The sequence below is a fragment of the Mustela putorius genome, unplaced genomic scaffold (assembly GCF_011764305.1).
Source record: "Mustela putorius furo isolate JIRA1106 unplaced genomic scaffold, ASM1176430v1.1 tig00003834_pilon_pilon_pilon, whole genome shotgun sequence".
NCBI lineage: Eukaryota > Metazoa > Chordata > Mammalia > Carnivora > Mustelidae > Mustela > Mustela putorius.
In genome coordinates, this window is record NW_025421987.1 from 73549284 (window position 1) to 73567857 (window position 18574).

Genomic DNA, 18574 nt, shown 5'->3' on the forward strand with positions numbered 1-18574 from the left:
CGACCAGGCTCCAGGTCTCTTTGAGGAGTAAGGAAGTGGTCTTCCAGGAGCCTCTGGTAGAGGGCTTTGCCCATAGTTAATGGGTTCAGTGAATGTTTGCTGGTGATGAAAGAGCTGAGTCAAACTATTTACACGGATTAATGAGTAGCTAACCCAGGGATGGTGCATCATTCATAGCACTGACTGCCATCCCCACACACTCATCTACTAATGACAGAAGTTCAAGGTACTCTTAAAAATCCTCTTGCCATTCCAACTGCCTGCCCCACTCAGGTACCCACTGGATCTTTCCAGGACTAATAATTAGCATCATTTTTTGAGGACCTGTTATGTGCCGGACCCTAAAAATGATATCATTTTAGCCTCCACACAAGTTGGTGATGTGTGTATTTATACTAACACACAAGAAAAATGAGATTCAGCAAGGTCTGAAAGCTGCCCAAGGTTCCAGTCCGAAAGGAGGCCAGTACAGTGTGATCTGAGCTCTGATGAGTCAGCAGGCCAAGCTGCAGGGGTACGCCCTCATCTTTCATTCCTACAACTGGGCTGTGGGGAGGGTGGAGACACCCTAACTGGCTGAATTTGAACTTCAACTCTGCCATTTACTATCTGTGCGGCTTGGGCAAGTTACTCAGGCTCTTTATGCCCTCAATCACTCATTCATGAAATGAACACAGTAGCAGTGTCCACTCATGGGAGCTGTTTTGAGGATCAAATGAGCTAACATGTGGTTAACCAAGTACAGCAGTGTTTGGCACAGGGTAAGTATGGAGCCATTTTTATTTTGACCATGGCTGTTGTTGTTGTTGTGACTATTATTAATAATGCTATGTTCTATGCTACCAATCACTCCACCGAATGGCCTCTCTTCAAGAGGGAGGAACCAAACCTGGTTGGAGCAGTGTGTCCTCTGACTCTTACAAACAACTCAGGATTAAACACTTTTTTTTTTTCCTTCATCCACTGAACCCATTAACTATGTTCAAAGCCCTCTGCCAGAGGCTCCTGGGAGACCACTTCCTTACTCCTCAAAGAGAGCTGGAGCCTGGTCATCAGCTTCAGTTACAGGAATTCAGCAGGCAAGACAGAAATAGAAACTCAGTCAAGCAGGGTTTAAAATGGGTCCTCCTAGTAGGCAAACGTTTAGTAAATGCTTATTGAATAAACTAATGGAAAAATTCACACTAAATTAAACACTAAGTGCCCTTCTATCTTAACTGGAGACCTACAGCAATGCGGTTGAGAGGATGGACTTTAAGGATAGAGTTAAGATACTCAAGCTGTGGGGTGCGTGGGTCAGTGGGTAGGTGGATGGGTTAAGTCTCTGCTTTCCGCTCAGGTCATGATCTCAGGATCCTGGGATCGAGCCCCGAGTGGGCTCTCAGCTCAGCAGGGAGTCTGTTTCCCTCTCTCTTTGCCTGCCTCTCTGCCTACTTGGGATTGCTGTCTGTCTAATAAATTAAAAAAATCTTTAAAAAATAAAATAAAATGCTCAAGCTGAAATAGTCACTCCCCACGTACATGTTACACTGAGCAGGATACTTAATATGCCTGTTCTTCTCATGGTGCTTCTCAATGGTGCTGTTAATGGAAGCTGTTTGGTAGGTTGCCGAAAGGGTTAAATAATCAATATATAGGGAGGATTTAAAAGAGTTCTGGCTCACAATAATCACTCCACCAATGTTAGTTACCATTATTACTACTTTTGGCTGAAACATTACAAAGGCCCCAGAGAGGTTCTCTACTTAAGGACCACATCGGTTTTAAGCACATTCACTACAATGATATTTGCTATCATGGTGGTTTAATTCTCCTCGTTTTGCCTACTCAGATACCTTCCCACTCCCTTCTCAAATATCTCTCTTGTTTCCTTTGAGGAATCATCCTTTCCAAACTTTGGTCTTTCTAGGTTCCAGGGCCAGGGACCCAGTCCAGATACGGAGGAAGGAAAACAAGGGTTGGTTCAGGACTGGGGACGTGACCCAAGCTGATATTTGGACTGGCACTTGGCTGGGACTAACAATAATGAAGCCATCAGAACACGGACCTGGATTGTTGGTGGGAAGAAAGCAGAGCCAAGCGATGGAAAGAAAGTTCCTAATCACATCATCTGACTTCTAGTAAATTCCATCCTCAGCTTCATTTGGTTTGAGTGGGCTTTGAGTACTAGAACCCAAGCTGTGCTGAGTAGTAAGATCAGAACCAATTTCTGTAAAGGTGAGAACCTATGATACTAAGTTAGGATCTCCTTAAGTCCTATGTGGGCTTCAAGGTATCATTGCAAAGGGACTAGTTTACACCAGGAATTTTTACCCAAATGAAAATGAGGATTATTTACAGGGTTATCAAAGAACCACAGTACCTTCACCTATGTTGGCCAAGAAGCAGTGAATAAAAAAGCCTAGAAAAGTGCCCCTCTGACTTTCAGGAATTTGGAGTTCCTTGAGGGGCTTGTAAAAAAGGCGGATTCAGAGACCCCACCCAGAAATTATACAGCAGGTCTAGAAATCTGCATTTCTCATAAATACCACCGGAGGGCTGACCGTTCACGGACATTGGTAGTCCACTTTGAGAAACATACCCTAGAGGGCCCAGTTTTGTTTAGATATTGTAGGCAAATCTGGAGTACACAAACCCAGCTGGGAAGGAATCCCCAGAAAGCTGCGAAATGAAAAAATTCTCATAATTATTTCAGGAACTAAAACAACTTCAAAGACTGAGTCTGAGTTGTAGTACTAATTCTGAAGCAAATATTGGCAAATTTGGAAGTGTCTCAGCTCTAAAACCAGAAGAGCAGAAGCATTATATCCAGTTCTTTCTGTGGCTAGTTTCTATTAGGAGAAAAGATAGGGGGGGGGGGAGAGGAAGTGGTGTAGAGTAAAAACAATAATCTAAAAATTGATTTCATGCTTATGGTTTTATCAATTTCATTACAATCAACTATAGTAACTGCAGTAGATCACTGCAAACAATTAACAAAGACGACCTCTGAGAATTCATCTCGGTTTTTAGCGGAGCAGCTATAATGAGCACAATTATAATAATTGGTAAGAAGCTTTTACAGCATTCCATAATACACAAAAGACAACATGGCAAAATGAAATAGATTGTTTTCTGAGGCTATCACACAAATTTCACAAAGGAAATCTTATGCTGACTGTAACATGTAGAGGGGTGATACAAGAGTCACTTGACGCTGTATCAGACATCATGGGAATTGAGAAAACTATCTCCTGGTGTGAGGCTTATATTTTATCTTTGTTAAGGGTCAGTGCTTATAAAACAGTCAGTGATGTGTATGAATCAGGGAAACTACCCAGCCTTTTCAACAAGGGTTCCCTAAGAAAATTAAGTCCAAGTCCCATAAAGCATCCCCTGTACACAATGGACTGACTTTCCTACGTCCTGACAACAGCCTTAGCTCTGTACCATCCTCTGAGGGGCTGAGAAAAGAGTCTCTCATATTCTTTTTCTGCAGGGCTTTGCTATCTTGCGAACCTAGATTAGAAAGGCTAACTGATACTCCTTCAACTGAAAATACATATGCTGGGATAAATAGCTCTGTTGATTTCAAAACAAGGTGGCCTAACAAGAGTAAGTGGTTCTTCAAGCAACTTAAAGTCTCAAAAACAGAACCAGAAACAATGTCAGGAATAGTCAGTGCTCTCAAGTCCTCCTTTATGCATCAACATACAACTTGGAGCACTGAGATTAAAGGTAGAAATCACTGTAGTTCCACGGAACCACACAACAGAACTTTCCAGCATGAATGTCTCGCAATGTCTACACCCAATAACTGTTAAATTGCCAAGTGCACTGCATTATGTGGAGAGCCTATTCAATCTAAGGAAAATAGAAGATCATGATTTCGGCAGAACTGCACAATAAATTCTGACTTGTTTTGTGTATAAAAACTTTGTAAAAGGCTTACATATTTATAATGGATTTCTCTGTAGAGACTGATTGTAGCTGATCTTGACTTTTGTGTTAGATCTGCTAACTGATCACAGCATTACCCATTCTCCTTCCACAACTAACAGAATGAGATTTTTTAAATTATGTTAGTCACCATATAGCACATCATTAGTGTTTGATGTAGCATTCCATGATTCATTGTGTGTGTCTAACACCCAGTGCTCATTACAACCCGTGCCTTCCTTAATACCCATCACCAGGATACCCCATCCCCACAGCCCCCTCCCCTCTGAAACCCTCAGATTATTTCCCGGAGTCCACAGTCCCTCATGGTTCGTCTCCCCGCTCTGATTCCCCCTCTTCAGTTTTTCCTTGCTTTTCCTAATGTCCTCCATGCTTTTCCTTAAGTTCCACGTATGAGTGAAACGATATTTTTAATTGCACCTAACTGTACCAGTTGGGAAAATAAAAGACTGCATTTCCCAGTTTGCCTTGCATCTAGGTATAGCCAACGAAAGCAGAAGTTAAATAGAAATGTATACCAGTAGGAAAGATTCTAGTGGAAGGAGCTCTTTTCTGTACCCTTCTGCTTCCACCCAGTCACTCTCCCTGTCTTGCTGCCAAAGAATGGGATCCATGGAAATTGACAACCAGCTTGAACCTGGAGTGTGGAAGCCACAGGGCCACATTGTTGCATAAACCCGGGCTGTAGCTTCCGCAATCCTTTTAACACCAGAAAGGGAGACGCTATGGCCTTTCTTATTTTGAGTTCTCTGTTTCAGGTAGCAGAACCTAAACGTAATTAATATAAAATACCTGCAGTTTCTTATTCAGTAAAGGCCAAGTGAATCAATAAACTAACAGGGATCAAATATTTGAACTGATTTGCAACCTTTGAAATTTGAATAATGAATTTATTTGTATTTATATAGCAAAAAATGTATTTATTATATTGATTTATCAAATACATAATTCAAATAAAAGGACAAATAAAAGGAAGTAGTACTTTATCTAATGCCAATAAACATGGGGATAATTTTCTGCAGGCAAAGAAGACATACAATTTAAAGACAAATTCAGATCAGTAATAAGGAAGGAAAGGAAGTCAGTACAATGTGTGGTATAAATGAACATTAGTGAAATTAGTATTCTGGGAGATGTGTACTGTATGATATATATACTTAACAAAGGTAACAGACTGGGCCAGAAGAGACATGGACTGAAATCTGACAGGCAGATATATTGCTTGCCTTTTTAAATTTGCATGTTGGTTTTTGATATTGTGGTGTGATTCATTGATTCCATGTCTATTTACATTGAATAAACCACTTCCGGGCTGAATGGAAGACTTTGGTCTTTTAGCTTTTATGTAGGGCAGGCAGACATCTTAGAAAAATCCCCAGAACAATAGAAAATTATTAACATGCTTTTGATGTCCAGTGAGTCCTTTCAAGTCTCATTTTTGCTCTATACTCTCAAAAAGGCATTAAAGTATTTTAAATAAACCTAGCAAAAAGGGACTGAAAGGATGAGATTATATTTACAATAAAGTCTATTCCTTCAATTGCTTTTGATCGCCCAGGCAGAAATTTTATTTCAGTGTTGCTCCATAATAATAAGAATTTTTGGTTGTGGGGATTATCTGGTCGATATTTTGGAGGAGGAAAATATTCATGTGAAATTTCCTAATTAAGCTGCAGTAGCTACCCAAACTTTTTCTACTCCAGTGTTAGGTGGACCTTTGGGAAAATTGCTAAGACCCATCTCTTCTGTGTAATCTCAGTATTATTCTTTTAATACCTTCAAATCCGTCTTCTGTCTTCATATGCAAATATACATGGTTGTGTTTATTAAATTTTCAACACACATTATCCACTCTAACTACATAAGGCAGTGGGTGGGTATCTAATTTAATTAGGGTGATTTATCCATGGTCTTCTCAGTCTGCTGTTCAATACTCTTAACTGCTTTATGTTAAGCTCAGTGGGGAAAGACTTTAAATGTTTAAGAAGATTCTATCTCTGAAAAATGATTTTTTATCACTAATTTCTCTATCACAAATATATAGCCACTGAGATGGCAAGATAAAGATACGTTACCCCTGTGACGTCCATAACTTTAATGGCTGCAAGCTGGCCCGTTTTAACATGACGACCCTGTAAAGGAAAAAAAAAATAATTATTATTATTAAATAATAATTAATAATATTAAAATAATAATAAAAGAAAATAATAAAAAATAAAAATAATTATTTTAATAATAAAAATAATAATAATAAAGCTTAGTCCTGATAAGCAATATCCACATTCAGTTCCACCCATAGCAAACAATTACCTAGATCACTGTTATAAAATGCAGTTGGGGAAATGGACACACACACACACACACACACACACACACATCTTAAAAGCTTTAAGGATCAATTTCCATTCAGTGTTTACTTTGTAAAACATCTCCATCACTTTGCTTTTGGGTTTGTTTTCATGGTGATTGTTAAGTTAACCAAAAAAGGTAATGTTGAATAATTTGATTCTATCTTCTCTCCGAGGTGGTAGGTAAGGGCTTGCGTGGGAGGAAGGGGAGGTAGGCCTGGGTGGTGGGGACATAAGTATCTCCTTTGTCAGGAAATACTCAGTATGTGAAGAAACTTTAGTTTCCTTGATTATGAAAATATCTTGGATTTTTAACAGTCTCAACTGGATAGGATTCTGCTCTTGCTTGAGATTGTAGATGTATCCTTATCTTAAAAGTGAGCCTAAAATAGAACAGATAGTAACAAGTCCAAACTTGTGATCAAAGAGGCAGCGCTGAGGGTGAGCCTCTGCGGCCCAAGGTAGGCCTCTTGGTCTTTGGAACAACCACAGAGTGTCAACCACAGAGAATTAGAAGAGCATTGGGTGTGGTGAGAGGACAACGCCAGAACAGAAGCTTTCTCTTGAATTTTTGGTTGAGAAACCCTTGCTCCTTGAGAAACTTGAAGTCTACATGCAACTCTCAGAAGGTAGAGAGGACAGTCAACGCGCGTTACTTCTAAATGCATTTTATATGTGGCTTCTAAAGTACATTTCCGCTAGGACTGCTACCAGGCAGTAATATTATACTGCCAAGATCAGCTGGGTTCAAATACCAGCTGCATGACCTTAGACCAGTCCCCTGACCTTCCCTCACCTTCCAGGTTTCAGTTTCCTCATCTGAAAAACGGAGACAGCAGTACCTGACTCCTAGTATTGCAGTGGGGGCTGAATGTGATAATGTGGCTACAGTGTGGGGCAGTGCCCAGCACAGGGGAGGTGTCCGCGGATGTGGCCTATGATTAGTTATGACCCTATCTTGTGATTAATGCTAAATGCTGTCTTTCTTCCTAGCGTATATGTTTCATGAAGTCCAGGGCCATGTCTTGTCATTGTATTTCAGTGTCTGGTGTGGTGGGCGCTCACCCCATAGCCGGAGTGGTATGGTTATGGTGATGGAGGCATGATGCTTGTAGCTGGGAAGAGGGGATAGGTTTGGTGCTGTCTGTCCCTTTTTTTCTCATGTATCTCAGATTTTGGTAGTGCTTCCCTTCACCCTTCGACCTCCCATTCTGCTCCCCTCCTCCTTGGTCAGGAAAGAGCTAAAAGAAGGAGGTATCAGCACCATAACCCAATAGGATCGAGGGCACAGCCCCCCCTACCTCTTTCAACTTACAAGACAGTAAGGGAAGGGCCTGGAGTGCTTCCGCACAGAGTCCTGGACTGGAATTCCAGAGGCCTGGTTCTTGACCAGGTTCTGCTCATGCCCAACAGGTTCACTGGGGACAAGTGATGTAACTCATCTGGGCCCTAGTTTCCCTGTCTGCAGAATATGGGGGAATAGGGCTCCGTGGTTGGGGAAGGCGGAAGGTATCATTGTTACCACCACCCCTTTCCACCCCAAGGAACACTTAGTAATGCAGTTTCCAGAGGCCAGGAATACCGACTTCCTACAGAGGTACTCTCACACCAGGGAGAAGTAGCTAGCAATAGTGTCCTCTGTTGATAAGCACTGAATGACCTCCCGAGTTGTCCGGGTCCCAGTAAGAGTCTAGGATGCTGCAATGATGACCTTGGCAAAGGAACCAGCAGCTTTTCTGTGGGAATACAGTTGACTCTTGAACAATGTGAGGGTTAAGAGGGTCTGACCCCCCCCCCCACAGCCACCAAAAATCCATGTACAACTCTGATCCCTCAAAAACAACTCCTACTGGTCTACTATTGACAGAAAGCCTTATCGCTAACATAAAACAGTTGATTAACCTACACCTTGTACGTTGTGTGTGTTATACACTATATTCTTACATTAAGGTAAGCTAGGGAAAATAAAATGTCATTAAGAAGATCATAAGGAAGCAAAAATACGTTTACAGTATGTCCTGTAAAAAATCTGCTCTACGCAGACCTATACAGTCCAAAGTCGCGCTGTTCAGGGGACAGCTGCCTCAAGTCTTTAACACAAGGGCCAGCAATCATACCTCAAACGATGGTGGTTTCTCTACTAAAGCACTAAAGGAGGGTAGGGAAACTGAAGACAAACACAGAGCAACTGGTGGGTGTCCTCTAGCCGATTCACCCTGCAGTTCTGCTACGGGCTTCACACAGCCAGACACTGGCGAAAACCTGCGTGTATGGCCGCCTGTGACCAGCCCTCTCCCTCTCATACCGCCTCGGGGGGCTCCCATCTGCTCTCATTCTGGGGTCCTTGAGATGAAACTATGTGTGTTCTCTCACTGTACAATATTGTTTCTTGCCTCTCTGGTAATGTGTTTTCTTGGCCCAAGATACGCGTCTCCTCCTGAATCTGCAGTAAAGTTACTCAGTCCTCTTAGATTCAACTCAAGTATCACCTCCTCTGAAACCTCACTGCCAATACCTTTTCCCCTCCGTGCTATCAATGAACATGTCCGTGGGGTCTATGACTGCACTGAGCCCAAAGGACCGGTGGTCCCTCCTGTCCCTCTCTGTTTTTCCTTCCCACTCTCCCTTCCTTGTCTTCTGACTTCATTTGCAACAGAACCTGGACCCCCCCCCCACCAAAAAGAAAGATAAATCTTAAATGGAATCCTTCTGATTCAAGCAGGGGCTTGACCCGCAAAATCTGATCCGCTCTGCCCACCACATCTTTCTCTTCCTCTTTGGGGGCCCCTGAGGCATCTCTGTAGATACACAATTTGAGAAACACTAATTTGATCTTTAACTCCTTAAGAAACAGGGAATCCTCTTGGAATGAATAATTTGTTACAAGGACACGTCAACACCTAGTTCTTTCCACCAGCGGTCTGGGAGCCCAGCACATCTAGCCCTTGGCCCAGGCCCGAGGCCAGGGAGCAGATAGAATACAAGTGATGCACTTGAGATTTCAAACCCAAGTTGGCATGGGGCAGTCCTTCCTGTGAAAGAAGTAAATGAAATACCTGATACTTTTTTGAATGGAAGGTATGATGTTGGGTTTTTTGTGTGTTTTTTTTTTTTTTTTTTTTTTTTGGTCTTTGTTTTTATTCTAGTAACGGCTAATAATGTCATCGAAGGCAATACTGCGGAAGAGAATAACCTACTTGTCTCCCGTTTTCACTCCCAAGCTGCAGAACCGTTCTGGATGGTTCTGACAGATGACTGAAGAGTACACCTCAGGATGGCAGTTCGGGCTTAAATGAGATCCTGGAGATGGAACAATTAGCAGCCTCAGCTCAGTCCCAGGCAAAGACATCCCCCGCACTCTGGAACAGGAAGGCTGCTGAGCTGTCAACCTTTGACAGAGGAGGGCCACAAAGGAGACTGCCTACCATGAGGTGCCTTTTACATCACTGGAGAATGTCAACCTAAATTAGAATCCAGATTAAGGCCGACTTTGAGGGAATAGCCGGGAGTCAGCGGACCCAAAGATCACTAGAAACCTGAGGCACAGTCATTGTTCGGACACTGTTTAAAGAAGCAACTTCATAAAATCACAAATAAATTGAGTTGGAAGAGCCCCTAAGGTGCCTAATCCAATACCCTTTTAGAGATGAGGCCCAAACCTCACAGTTAATGAGAACCTACACACAGGATACTTTCTCCTCTCTCCCACTTCTGCCATCCAGCTCTTGAAATAAAACTTCTTATTAGGAAAGGTTTAAGAGATTTTTTTTTTTTTTAAAGATTTTATTTATTTATTTATTTATTTGACAGACAGCGGTCACAAGTAGGCAGAGAGGCAGGCAGAGAGAGAAGGGGAAGCAGGCTCCCTGCTGAAGGGCTCGATCCCAGGACCCTGAGACCATGACCTGAGCCGAAGGCAGACGCTTTAACCCACTGAGCCACCCAGGAGCCCCAAAAGTTTTAAGAGATTTTTAAACAAATTTTCTTTTCATATTTTACTTCACTGGAGTTAAACATCAAACTGTTCATCTCTATTTCAGGTAGGCTTTTAAAAAATATTATTTTTTCTTTGAGGGCAAGGCAACAGGGGAGGATGTTTTTATCATAGGAAAATTTTAAAGTGAAAATTTAACATTACTCCTAATTTTAATTTATTTCCATTTATGAAGTCATGAAAAACACAAACACAGACGCCATCTAAATTTGAATCTAAAAATGCATAGTCAGCCAAGGACAAAAACATTTTTAATTCTGGGGTGGATTTTAAAGGGAGACAAAGGGTTAACTTTTTTTTTCTCTACAAAAATTAGAAAAAATATCTTGTTGGACTGCAGTGCTGAGTCATTTTTTAATAAAAGAAAGAAGGTTTTTTCCTCCCGTGAAATAACCAACAAGAACAAAAATAAAAGACTAAATCTTAGACTAAAAAGCATAATTGGTATTCCAGTAGGACCCAGAGCCTATTGTCCATCCGGTCCTCAAGCGTCAAGCAGGCCCACAAGGAAGGAGGAAGAATGGGCAGCAGATGGAGGAGAACAAAGGGTGTGGGGTTACTCGGAACTGGGGGGGTGTGGTCCGGCCCCATCCTCAGACACACCTTCTGCCCCCCTTCTTCCTTTCTTCTCCCTCACACCTGACGTTAAAAAATACATATATGCTGGTTCTTGTTCATTACAAAATAACACTGCAGCGAAATCTCAATCACTCAACAATTATAGAACTCCACCCCTTTACCTCCTCCCTACAATGAATGCACAAGAAAAACAATGGTTTTGCCCAAAATAGCCCTGGAAGCCTTGGCTCTGTGATTGCTGTCCTTTACTAAAGAACAGCAAGATGGCTTTAGAGCCGCTAGCCTCAGGCTAGCCTGGAAGAAAGAGCACTTTGATTTCTAGGTCACTGAAATACATTTGTTTCCAGCGGAGCACGGGAGCAAACTGGGTTTGTGGAAAATGAAGACACTCTACCCACTATTTCCTTCCCTGCTGTCCAAGGACTCACACACAGGTAGAATGTAGTTAGCAAATCGTATTTAGCTTTGATTAGATCTCGCCTTTATTGAGGAAGATGTCTTCACTATCCTAATTGCGAGCAAGTGCCCTATCTTCATGTTTCCACAACACCCTACAAGAACCCTACTGCTATCCAACATTGCGATTTTCAACAGGTGCATCACAAGAACCATGAAAACTGGGGCACCTGGCTGGCTCAGTTCGTAAAGCTCGTGACTTGATTTCGGGGTCGAGAATTCAAGCCTCATGTTGGGCAAGAGCTTACTCAAAAACAAAGAAAGAGACAAAAAAAAAAAAAAAAACCAAAAAAACCCATGGAGAACCATGACAATAAATCAAATCAAATGGAAAAAAGAATCAGTGTAGCACACGTGGTTATGGCTATTCTTCTATGGATCAAATGTCATGGTTATGCCTGTCTATCTATCTGTCTGTCTGCCTATCTATCTACTTATCATTGATGCTATAGCACACCATTCTCCCTTCAAAACCGAAACATCTGATGGCTCTTAGTCAGTTTGATCTCTGGGAATAGGCTTCAAACACAAAAGCACTACCAAAGTCATGCTCTTTCCTGGAGACAGCCAAACCAATGACTGGTTGACAGCCTTCTTGCCTTACAGTGGGACAATTCTGAGGGACAATCTTAGTTCCTGACCTACACTAGGGATGGCCGTGGTGTCTGTAAGACTGCATTGAGGTTATACTCTTTCTTCCACACAATTCTATTTTCTTCATAGGTGTAGACCCTAAGACCACTCCCCAGTAAAATTTCTGCATGTAAATCTCCATCTCAGGGACCATTTCTAGGGGGAACTCTACCTGAGACAGTCAGTGACAGGAATGGCCCAAGGAAACCGACTCTAAGAGTAGCTGTCAAGGAGACCCCCATCCTTGGTGTCAGTGGCTCTTGGCCAGCCCCTGGCCCACTGTGTCATGGTCAAGATGTTCACTCAGGGGACATTTTGGAGAACTGGAGTAGGATAGAGGTGTCAGAGAATACACTAGTGACTCCAACATTTCAGACATTAGAGAGGTCCGGAAGAAAGAGTAGTTTTTTGGTTTTTTGTTTTTTTAAGATTTTATTTATTTATTTGACTGACAGAGATCACAAGTAGGCAGAGAGGCAGGCAGAGAGAGAGGTGGAGGCAGGCTCCCTGCTGAGCAGAGAGCCCCATCTATCCCAGGGCCCTGGGATCATGACTTGAGCTGAAGGCAGAGGCTTAACCCACTGAGCCACCCAGGCACCCCGAAAGAGTAGTTTTAAAATACAGAATCAAATGGCTTTTGCTGAGAGTCCCTGATGTACTAGAGAAAAACAATGAAAAGCCAAGAGCAATTAATCACCAACCAAAGGCAACCAGTGAAAATCATCCAGGAAGTGAGGTTAAATCCTGAGGCCTGTCTTTAAATAAGATACGAACATCACTGCTATGGGCTCAGAGGGGTTGGGGAAATCAAAGATTTCAAGCTCTCAAGGGCATCAGTTGGGATGTCTCCATTCCAACCTTCAGAGTCTTATTCTTTCCCAGTTAGACTTGAATTGGGGATTCAACCTTTTTTCTTCTACCCTGGTAACTAATTCCTGGGCCTGCTCCTCAGCTTTTCTACTCTCAGAATGTAGAAGATAAGACTTTTTTTTTTTTTTTAATGGCATCCAAAATTTTGGTAAAGGGACAACAGTAGCGGCCAAGCCTGAGAAAGTCATGGTAGGCATGCCTCAGACATCTCAAGTTGCTCCACTGAGTCAGCTACATAGACCAGCAAAGATGCTATCCAAGGAGAAGAGAAGTCAAATGGGTAGGAGAGGAGGGAAATGAGGAGCCTAGGTGGCACCCATCAGATAAGATGCAACTGGGGGCTTCTTATAACTTTATCAAGGAAAAGAGACGGGCTAGAATACTAAAGGAGCTGTTTCCAGACTTCTACAAAACAAGCAGGTCCAGGCATCACAAGACATTGCCTGTAATAGCCACTGTGGAGTGCCATCCAGGTCCTTTCTTCAGGACTGAAGTGTTCTGCTTCTCTTCAGGAGCTGCCCCTCACCAAGGAGAAGAACGGAACCCAGGGTCATGCTCCCTGCCTAAAGTAATGGCCCTTACGTGGAGGCCGCAAGCATTCAATGACTGGTCGATATAGGAATATAAAAGCCTACACCACTTCTGTCAAGATGGAACAATTCTGGGGGGCCATCCCAGCTCCAGGGCTCCTTTCTGGGATTCTTGGGTTCTTGTAAGTGCATTCAATTTCTTCTTCTGCTCAAATCTATCTTCACCCTCCCATAGGTATTGATTCTGAGAGCGCTCCCCAAAATACTTCTAACAATCTCTGTCCTCAACATTTGTTTCCCAGGGAACTCGGTCAAAGACTCCATCCTTGGGGCGCCTGGGTGGCTCAGTCAGTTAAGCGTCTTCCTTTGGTTCAGTTTCCAATCCCAGGGTCCTGGGATGTAGCCCTGCTAGATCCGGGCTTCATGCTCAGTGGGGAGACTTGCTTCTCCCTCTTCTCCCTACTCACACTCTCTGTGGCTCTCTCCGTCTCTTGCTCTCTTGAATAAGTAAAATCTTAAAAACAAAATGAAACAAACAAAAAAGATTCCATCTTCCCATGTACCTTCATCCTCTCCTTTCCTTTCCCCTCTTTCTTTCTTTCCTCCTTCCTTCTTTTCTTTTCTTTCTTAATTTTCTCTCTTTCTTGGTAGCAATGAACAATATTTCTTACTGGATCTGAGGTGAAAGTTTTTTTTTCACAAAAACTCTTATCTAAAGGATGAACCGAATGAACTAAGTAATGAGAAATATATCCAGATAACAGGAACAGCATGTTCAAAGGTCCTGTTATCCTATCGCTCTTACAGCATTTCAGTAACTATAAGCAGGCCAGTATGGCAGAGCAGAGAGAGGGTGTCCAGCAAGCCTCACAGGCTACTTTGAGCAGTTCCACCTTTATCCTAAGACAAATGGGCAGCCTCTACAGGGGCTGACGCAAGGGTATAAAGTCACCAAGTCCGCATTTTGAAAAGATTGTTCTAGGGGCAGGGCAGACACCAGAGGAAACAAAAACGATGTTGGAGAAATAACATCTATAATGTCACTTAGTAATTAATTCAGCTGAGAAAAGATGGCAACTTGGATTAGGATGGAAGCAAGGGAGAAGGTGAAAAGTGGATGGGACCAGAGATTTTCCCCAGGGCTTGGGAATGGCTTGGATACATATTTACCCTGCACCTCCCACAGTGCTTGGCACAGCAGGGACTGAGAGTAAATATTTGCTAACTAGTGGACCGAAACAAGTAGTGAGGGCTGAGGGCTGTATTCAGGTTCTTGGCCAACACCATCCATATGTCCACATCAGTTTCTCCCAGTTCCCCCCATTTGTATCCAGGGCCAGAGTGTACGGGAGCAGATGGGGTGGGGCTGTGAGCGAGAATTTCAATCATCTCACTCATAAATAAGACATGAGAAGCTGAATTTAGTGGATGAAGCTCTGAGGCCAATCTACTTCCCCTCCACAGATCAGAGAGGCTAGCAACTGGTTGCAGCTTTCCCTCCAAGCTGTAACGACGACATCGGTGAAGGTGAACTCTGGATGTGCCACAGTCACGACGAAAGCATAGTTAAGACACCTCCCTGCACATCTTCAAGAACACTACCTTTCTCGGATACAACATGTCTTGAGGCACAGAAGTAGACAAAACAACCTCATGAAAAGATTCCAATCAAGGAACAAGAATGGTCACAGGATATATTTGGACCAATGTCTACTCCTAGGATTTCCCCAGGTTAAATAAGGACTTTATCTTTCCTCGGCCTGCTATGCCATCCATCAGTAGCTTAAAAAAGTCCTGCTCTCTGTCTCCACAGAGCTGTGATCCAGCCTCCACCACTCCCAGACTTGTGGCAAGGATGAAGCAAGGCATCCAATCAGGCCAGTTCCCAAGCAACCGCTCCCCATCTCAACACGGCTCCCTGTGAATTCCTCCGCTTGGCCCCTGTGCCAGGCAGAAAATGGATTGTTTTCAAGATTGTTCAGGGCTGGGCCAACTGAGACCTGAGGCTTGCTCGCAGACACAGGGTGGGGAAGAAAAGACTGTCTCATTTTGCTTTGTTAGAAACTAGGATTCCTATCTTCAGGGCTGACAGTTTGGCTCATGGATAAATCAAAATGGATGATTAAAGGGGAAAAAAAAAAATCAAAGAGTCACAATTTTTAGCAGACAATAGTTAATGTATGCAGATTCCATGGCAGGGAGCCTGAAGCCTGTACCCAGGAAAGGCACGCAGAGCTCAAGTGACAGCAGTGACGAGGCAGACGGGGAGGCAGGGTGATGAGAGCTCAAAAAAGTAGCAGAACCAGTCTCTTGGCCATGGCCGTCAGCCAAGAACATACTTCCCAGTAACCTCTTCTCTCAACTCCCCCCACCGAAAAAGGGAGCACAAAACCAAAGACCTTATAGGCTCCCCTCTAATTTATGCCACTGAATTATCACAATCTTTGGTGGCTCTTGTATGTTAATTGCTGGGAAGACAACTCCTTCCAGAAATTTCAACCTCCAAGACGGAGGGGTGCACAAGATGGAGAAAGAATGTGTGTCTGTAGCCAACTCCTAAGCCTCCCAGTGTCCCACCCTCACCCCCCGCCCCACCCCCAAAGCCTTCCCTATTCCCCGAGTCAGGGTGGTCCCTGCAGAGATAGATGGCGTTTAAAAACCCTGGTTCCCGGACACCACTCCAGGATGAAATATATACTCAACTTCAGTAAAAGGAGGAAAATAAGGAGCCTGTGGCATTTATATTTTTCTAGCTAAGTCAGAGGTATTCAACTTAAGTAGGTTTCTTTAAGATTTTTGGTGGAAAAATATCCTTAATGAAATGTTCTTAATTTTTAAAACATAAAAGTAAACAACTTTATGTTGATTCTCAATGGTTATTTTTGTGGGGTTTTTTTAACTGGGGTTTTTCTATCAGGTGAGATTTTACTACTCTGCCATCTGAGCATCCAAGCACAGTGCCTTTTTTTTTTTTTTTAAATCAATTAACTAACATAGAGTGTATTATTAATTTCAGGGCACAGTGTCTCAAAATACATGGGTACTGCATGATAGAGAGGTCAGTGATCCCCTTAAGATCCAAAGATGGGCTGCCCTTGATGCAGTCTCTGAAAGTACAGTGCCACAGCGGACAGCTCTTAAGAGCCTACCATAGGCCGTGTGAATAATATTGGAGCCAACTTGCTTCTCCCCTGAGTTCCCTGAGGCCCCAGTGTCTCGGACCTTTAGTCCACCAGGCAAACGGCTGCCGTATGGTAGAACCAAAAGCTCCTCAAAGGCAGGGACTTGGCCTTATGTTTGCTTAAGTCTGCCATTACCTAGGACACCATCTGGCAAAGAGTAGGCATAAATCACACCTGGAAACATGAAGTTTCTAGGCCTAGTGGACCTTGTAAGCTGCCTCAAATCACAGTGAATGTAGAGACTCCAGTGATCCATCATGGCTTAACTTGGGAGAAGTATGAGAGAATTTTGAGAAATGTCTACTTAAGAGTGGCAGATAAATCTTCTCTTAAGAAATACGTGACTATAAGAATGGCTCTCAGTGTGGTGACTGAAGGAAAAGGCCACATGGCCTGATATGAGCATTTTGCTCAAGAAGGTCTTGTTGTTTTTCTTTTCCAAGTGCGAACCAACACACTGGTCACTGGAGTGAGGCCCGGAGGTGTGAGGAGAGACGTTAGCATTCTGTAGTTCATGATCTCACAGTTTACCTGACTGAGGAAACGGTCAGGGAGAGAAAGAGATGACAAGAAGGGAAGCCAGGCCCGGACTCTGCCCTGCTCAAGTTCCTCCATCTCTGCCCTCCATTTTCCTGAGAGAATACGAACCCAAGGACAGGTCCAGCTGTCCTAGAGAAGGGCAGCTCATTTTGTCAGATTTTGAGTCAGCATCTCTCTCAGTACGGACTACTTCAGGGGGCAAGTCCGTCTTCCCCTCCGGATCTCTGACAGACCCTTCTGCTCACTCCGTCCCATTTCCCAGCTGCTGATTAAGAAGATATATTATGTTCTCTCCCCAGGCCCGCATCGGCTTGTCAGTGACAGCCCAACAAGAGCCCTGTCTTTTTGGAGATTTACAACCACGTGGTCAGGACAGGGTGGGTTGGCTTTGCACCACGAGGCACCATAGGCAGCAAGGCAGGAATAAATAATACTGATGATAAGAAAGACAGTGCTGCATTTCATTTCACCTAATTTATGGCTTCAATAGGAAGCCGTTCTACCCACAGTGCCTCGGGCTTCCTTAATAACAGTGTGTCTGTGGCAGCGGCAAGATCAGGTCTGGAAGCTTGGAGTTAGGGAAAAAGAAGGTTGGCACCAGGGTGGTAAGGGAAAAACCAAGGGAAAGGACCACGGCTATCGTTGGGTCCCCGGCTATCATTCTCGGGTAGCAGGGACACAAAGAGGGATGCACTTGACTCTTCATCAGGGCTGTTGATGAATAAACTCTCTCCCACGGTGTCCTCAAACCTCCAGAAGTTTTAATTAAAACAGAAGAAATGTCAGCAGGAGAAGCACTGGAATATAATTAGGGCCCACCAAATCTGAAGTAACGTGGGGAAGAAAAGAGTAGGAATGAAAGGGAAGCTTTCATGTTCTTACTGAATCCTTGCTCTGCTGCTGACACAAAAATCAATTTCAATAGGCTTTAGTTTTATCTGAGCAGGAACGCAGGCGACAGATGAAATTTAGTGAGCAATTTACTGGAGTCATAATGATTCTCATGGAAAAAAAAGACTACAATGAGTGCTTCCAACCAAATGCCTCCTCTGTAAGGACTCTGCAAATGTGTATGTGCATAGATAGCTGGTATGGGTATGGGGGTGGGGTGGGTGTAAGCATGGGTATGTGGGTATATGTATGGGTTTGGGTATGGGTGTGGGTATAGGTATGAGTATGGGTATGCATATGGGTACAAGTACGAGTATGGGTGTGGGCGTGGTTATACGTATGGGTATAGGTTTGCGTATGGGTATAGTGGGTATGCATATGGGTGTGGGTATGGGTATGGGTGTGAGTGTGGGTATAGGTATGAGTTGGGTATTTATTTATATATGTATGTGTATGGGTGTGGGTGTGGGTTTAAGTATGGGTTTGAGTATAGGTCTTCATATGGGTATGGTGGGTATGTTTGTGGGTATGGGTATAGGTATGAGTATGGCTGTGGGTATGAATATAGGTATGGGCACATGTACAGGTATAGGCATAGATGGGAGTGAATTT

The 18574-nt window shown here is 43.3% G+C and overlaps 1 protein-coding gene across 8 annotated transcripts in view; it reads right to left on the reverse strand.

Annotated features, from left to right (window-relative positions):
- Nucleotides 1-18574, reverse strand: part of TNIK (TRAF2 and NCK interacting kinase) — a 380814-nt gene that overhangs the window by 149056 nt on the left and 213184 nt on the right. For all 8 annotated transcript variants that reach the window (XM_013058317.2, XM_013058316.2, XM_013058315.2 and 5 more), the window contains exon 3: nucleotides 6015-6071. In XM_013058317.2, the coding sequence (XP_012913771.1) occupies nucleotides 6015-6071 (57 nt within the window). The remainder of the gene's footprint in view (nucleotides 1-6014; nucleotides 6072-18574) is intronic.